Here is a 6,279-nt window from a genome sequence, read left to right on the forward strand (position 1 = left end):
ATAGCATTGTTGGAGATGAACCATATCAGATTATTGTTGGATCACAAGGATTAGGAAGACGGAATCACAGGGGTCAAATGCTCATTGACATTTGTGAAAGAAATGGACTGATTGTTGCCAGCACTTGGTTCAAGAAGCCAAAGGGAAGACTTTACACATGGAAGGCACCTGGGGATTGGAGACGGCATCAGCTGGACTACATCCTTGTGAAACATCGATTCAGAAACAGTGTGAAGGATGTGAAGACGCTGCCTGGGGCAGATATTATCTCTGACCGCAACTTACTGGTTGCCAAGTTCCCAACTAGGTTGAAGAAAATTTTAAGATTCCAAAAGCGCATACCTAGATGGGATTTAGAGGTTATATGCTCAAAGACAAAGCGTGCAGGAGACCCTAGAAGAGAAACTCAGTGCAATTGAAGGTGAGAGCGGAAAACGATAGATGCGGAGCCTATATAAAATGAATGAAAACGGTCACATTTGCCTATATGTATTTACTAAATCAAAAAACGTAAACCAGTGATAATATTTCCACTGTCAAGTCCAATTTGCGTTACTACTTTTAAAAAGTCATTAATTTTCATTTGTTTGGTAGCACCTTTCCTTTTCAAGCTGAATAATAATCTTTCAATATTAACAATGTTCGCTTGCTCTCTTTCGGTGATGTCGTGAGCATATACGAACGCTCTTACTGACTCAAATGCACGAAGTGCTTGCGTAAAATTGGGCACTGGTTCGGACTCGGCTTCGTCGTCATCATCACCACCATCACCTTCGATCACTTTGCCCTCCCTCCACGCAACTTCCACTTCCCACCACACCACACCACACATTTCTTCAACACACAGCACATCACATGTCGCGAGCTCTTGGTCCATAGACACATAGGCGTCAAAGTCAACGCCGGTGTTGCAATTTGCTACACTACGTTTCAAAAACCTCAACCGCTTTTACTACCACCAATGCTTACTAAAATGTGTGTGGTGTTGCACTTTCTTAAAATCGATCAATGCGGGATTAACATTCATGGGGACCAAGAATTCCGACCAATAATTTCGGGAAAACTATAAATCGAAGAACGATCGATGCGGGTATTATTTCCATAGTTTAAAGAGGATTTGTTCAGGGACCACAAAAATTGAACGATGAATCCGGGAAAACGATATATCCGGGAACGATAGATCGGGGTTTCACTGTACAAGAATGCATGTTAGATACTATCAGTAATGTGATTGGTAAAGTTGAGAAGATAGCAAGAAATCCATGGGTTACACAGGATATAATGAGTAAAATGGAGGAGCAAAGGAAACGGAAGGAGAGGCATTGACTCCCAACCAACAGAGTGAATACCGAAGTCTTCAGCGAATCGTCCTAGTCCCCCCCCCTTATGGCAGTACAATATGTAATGAGTATATAGAATTTCAAAGGACAGGACGTTATGATTTGATGTACATGAAGACAAAAGTACTAGGCTCGAAAGAGAGCCAGGGGATTCAAAATATTGGAATCGAAGACTCCCAGGGGAATAGAATAGTAGATCAGAGGCAAGTGCTGAAAATTTGGGAAAATTATATTACAGAACTATATGATCGACCTAATCGGCCAGAAACCTTGGAAATGGAACCGGAAGAAGAAGTAGATACAGACGAGAAAGAACCATATACTGGGCTACTATAAATGGTTCATTCGTTTTTAAAAAGCTATATTTTCCAAAGTATTACACGTACAAATACAATTGATATATAAAAAGAACCGTAATCTCACCAAGTTTGTATTGTGTGCACCAGTTGGCAGCACAAATTCAGTGCTTTTACAAAATGGCGACAAAGCAGGAAAAGAGTTTTTGTTTGTTGGAATATGCGAGATGTTCGACTGTTATAGCAGTGTAACGCGCATTCAAAAGAGCGTACGGAAAAGAACCGCCATGTAAACAAAGCATTTTGCGGTGGTGTCGGCAATTTAAGGACACTGGTTGTCTGTGTAAACGGAAAAGCACCGGTCGACCAAATGTGCCAGATGAAACAGTGGAGAGAGTGAGGGAAAGTTTTGTGCGTAGTCCACAAAAATCAACGGTCCGAGCAAGCCGCGAACTTGGACTACCGCAGCAAACTGTATGGAAGATTTTGCGACGACGGTTACATTTCAAACCGTACCGTCTGCAGCTCCTGCAACAATTATAACCGGAAGATTATGGCCGGTGCCTGGAATTTTGCGTCACAATGCAGCAAGCATGGGAGGATGAAGATTTCGCCGCCAAGTTGATATTCAGCGATGAAGCAACATTCCATTTATCCGGGAAGGTTAATCGTCACAATGTGAGATTGTGGGGCACTGAAAATCCTCGTGCAATTGTAGCACTTGAAAGAGATTCCCCAGAGGTGAATGTTGTCTGTGCAGTGTCACAGACAAAGCTCTATGGGCCGTTTTTCTTTTGTGAGAAAACTGTGACTGGCATATCTTACCTAGATATGTTGCAGCTATTGTTGTTTCCACAACTGGCTGATGATTCCGGGGATTTTGTCTTCAAACAAGACGGGGCACCCCCTCATTGGAACATCAATATTCGTCGCTACCTAAACAATGAACTTCGGCATCGCTGGATTGGGCGTGTTGGTTAGGATGACGTAGCTCTCTTCACTTGGCCCCCCAGATCACCTGATCCAACGCCTTGTGACTTCTTCCTTTGGGGGTACATTAAGGATCGTGTTTAAGTACCCCCACTGCCAAGAACACTACTAGAGCTGAGGGAACGCATCGATGTTGCAGTGATGACCATTGACAGGATGATGCTACAAAATGTGTGAAACGAGCTCCACTACCGCCTGGATATGTGTCGTGTGACCCAAGGGGCACACATAGAACATTTGTAGAGTGTGAAAAAAACTTGGTGAGTTTATGGTTCTCTTACATATCAATCATATTTGTATGTATAATGCTTTGGAAAATATAGCGTTTTAAAAACGAATGAATCATTTATAGTAGCTCTGTATTTTAAAAAAGTGGGGTGGAAAAAGCTATCAAGGACTTGAGAAATGGAAAAGCTACAGGAGATGATGATGTACCTGGGGGATGTGCTTATGTTACTGGGAGAAAGTGGTTCATAGAGTGGCAGAAGGCATTTGACTGTGTAAATTGGACCAAATTAATGCAGATCCTAAAGGACACATGTATCGATTGGCGTGGAAGAAGATTGATTAGCAAATTGTACATGGATCAGAAAGTTAGAGTACGACTGGACAGAGGGGAGACAAGAAGTGTGCAGATTGGAAGAGGAGTTCGACAAGGGTCCCACATTACCTTGACAATCGGCCTTACGCTCTGGCCGCGCTTCACTCCCCAGGAAAATTATTTAACTAATTCCTGGTACTCATTTCTGTTAGAGGCTGAGTAAACACCAGGGCCTAGTGCGGCCGGAAGGATTAGGTCAATTGAAAAAAAATGCAGTGACCTCATCGGGACTTGAACCCGCGACCTTCCTGCTTGTAGCATAGTACCTTAACCACTAACCTCCGAACATTTAGAAACAGGAATGTCGTGAATACATTTGATCTCAAAAGTGCAGCATCAATTCAAATTGCCCAAGATGTACTAAAAACGCAAAGCTATATAGATCTGCTCACTTCTCTCATCTTTCATCCGTCATTTCCTCACTGGAGGAGGCAAGCAATAGCTATACTACTTTGTATCAGTCGTTAAGTGTTTTCAAAACCACTGTTTTCAAATTGAATTCGGTTCCTGGAAGAGATGGTGAAATAGTAAAGGAAAAAGTACACAGCATTCTTTTAAAAAAATCCAGGATATGAACAAATTTGTGAAACTGAAGAAATTTTAGCCGGTAAACGTACTGAATTGCCAAGTAAAAAATCACTAACAGTGGAGCAAATAGCGGCTTTTGTACATGCGCCCCTAAGTTCCTGTGAGGTGGAAAGAAGTTTTTACCGCTATAAGGACATCTTACGAGACAACAGGAGGTGACTAACTATGGAAAACCTGAAACATTTAGAAACTGTGAACTGTAACAGAAGAGAAGTTGAAAGTTCGGAGAGCTAAATGTGAGTACCATTGTTTTTTTTTATTTGTAATGAAATATGTTGGCTTTGTTGCATGATTTGTATTTAAGTATAGCTTTTTATTGCAAGTGAATCATTCAGTGATTACATAAAACGAACTTAAATATTGATTTGTTGGTCTTACAATAATGTAAAATCAATTTTAATATTTGGTATAAATTTTTATGTGCATATTTTAGTGCATATTTCGGAAGTTTTTCATGCATAAATACATACATATTTAAGGGATTATTAGGGTATAAAAATCCGGTCCCTAATTATAAGGCACGAATGCACGAAAGAAGTGGTCGTGTCGTGGTCGCCGTGGTGGACCTTGAACACGGTGACCGACTCCCAATCCGTGCCGCGGGCGGTAACCGGTGTCGCACGGATCGCTATGCTAGTAGCTCAGTGATGTGTACACACCGGTCCGTGATTCGCTTGAAAAATGCATCTATTTGGCGGGTTCAAGGGACGTTGGAGTTTTCTGTGTTTCGCATAAGTTGGGAAACAGAAACTAGTCGCGGTTCGGATGTATGTCAGAATAAAGTGGATATCTTTCGGTTCTGGTCGTTTTGTTAGATATTTTCCGCCCCGCAATACTGTTGTAAACAGTCAAAGAAATTATGGCTGTAATAGATAGTATCTCACTTGCAAGCAAGTTCAGGGGATGCTTAGTTGGTTGTTTATTGGGGGACTGCCTTGGTGCTCCATATGAAGGGGATTATGGCATTTCTAAAAGTGTACTACAGAAATACTTCGAAAAGTTGGAAGGCCCATATTTTAAATGTATGTGTAAATATTATCAGTAATTAAGGCTATGCTAATAATATTAAAGGATTGTTTAGAACTTGCTTTCATCTGATTGTAGTATACAATACAGAACTTGGATGCCACAACCTAGCATTTCATATATTTACAGCACCTGTGAAGCAATATACAGACGATGCGGCAATGACAAAATGTCTTGCAGAATCCTTGATAGCTCAAGAAAAATTTGATGCACTTGATATTGCTAAACGGTGAGAAATTACGAATTATTCAATTATGTTTCCTTTGCACTTTTAATAAAGGCGAAAATATTGGCGAATGTATTGATATTATACTGTGCAAATATTCCAGGGTGTCATGCCAAATGATTCAGAATAGGCTGGTAAGGGAACTGACCTTTAGTAAGAACTACAGAACACTGATTTAGAAAAAATTGATTCAGAAATCAGTTTGTGCAGTTTAATAAATTCAGCATATACACGCAGCTCTGTGTTATGAGCAGACAGTTGAATTCCTTAGCCATATGTGTCTTAAGTACACAGTTCTTGTAGTTATTATGCCTACTTTTGCTGCCTGTTTTTTGTTATTTCCATCATTCTTACACTTCTAAATTTATAGATACTGAAATCTTTGCAGTCCATGCATGTAGTTGATGTGAGCTTAAAGTGTCACATCCTACAACCTTAGGATATTTATTTAACTGACTTAAATCATCTGGTGTTGGTAGTTTAGCATTAATCACCTAATAACTGTATGAACTGGGTAGAGTGGTAGGTGAAAAGAGACACTCAACAGACAGTACAAGTTATATTGTATTTGAAAGCTGTTACTTTGATGACTGGTGTTCTCATAGCTGTTTTCTGAATTCTGTTTCTTTTTCTTTAAGATTTGTGAAGGAATATTTCAACAATCCAAGACATGGATATGGACAGCAAGTTGTTGACATTTTCCATAAATTGCGAGCACAGAAGTTTGAGGACCCCTTTGGTCCTGCAAAAGAGCAGTTTGATGGATCAGGCTCATATGGAAATGGGGGTGCCATGAGAGTGTCTCCACTAGCCCTCTTTTGTTATTCCAACTATGAGGAACTTGTAAATTTGGTCAGACGGTCTGCAGAACTAACCCACACACATAAGCAGGGTTATGATGGCACAATCCTGCAGGTAAATTGCAGAGTTCATGCGTTTTAGCCTCTTCATAATTGGGGACCCCAGTCTTATAAATTTAAGAGGAAGAAAAGAAACCATATTGTTTCGGGCTGAACATTTTGAAAATCTTGGAACTTCACACCTCACTTTAAAATTTAAGGAATCACATTTCCTCATCCATGTTCACTGTTCAGTGGAAATCTTTCTTTTGACATTGCAGTATGAAAAGAGAACAAAGTGTACACAACTTGTATAGACTTCCTTCTTGCGTATGCATAATTATTTCTTTTGCAATTACTCTATAATAGTTCT

The 6,279-nt window shown here is 40.2% G+C and overlaps 1 protein-coding gene across 1 annotated transcript in view; it reads left to right on the forward strand.

Annotated features, from left to right (window-relative positions):
- The first annotated feature begins 4,593 nt into the window (after positions 1-4,593).
- The window catches only part of LOC111864549 (ADP-ribose glycohydrolase ARH3), a 7,899-nt gene continuing 6,213 nt past the window's right edge, over positions 4,594-6,279 (forward strand). Inside the window, exons 1-3 of the mRNA XM_023851872.2 lie at positions 4,594-4,837; positions 4,971-5,070; positions 5,706-5,982. Coding sequence (XP_023707640.1) covers positions 4,675-4,837; positions 4,971-5,070; positions 5,706-5,982 — 540 coding nt within the window. The 5' untranslated portion in view covers positions 4,594-4,674. The remainder of the gene's footprint in view (positions 4,838-4,970; positions 5,071-5,705; positions 5,983-6,279) is intronic.

This window comes from Cryptotermes secundus, unplaced genomic scaffold, assembly GCF_002891405.2.
Source record: "Cryptotermes secundus unplaced genomic scaffold, Csec_1.0 scaffold2306, whole genome shotgun sequence".
Taxonomy (NCBI): domain Eukaryota; kingdom Metazoa; phylum Arthropoda; class Insecta; order Blattodea; family Kalotermitidae; genus Cryptotermes; species Cryptotermes secundus.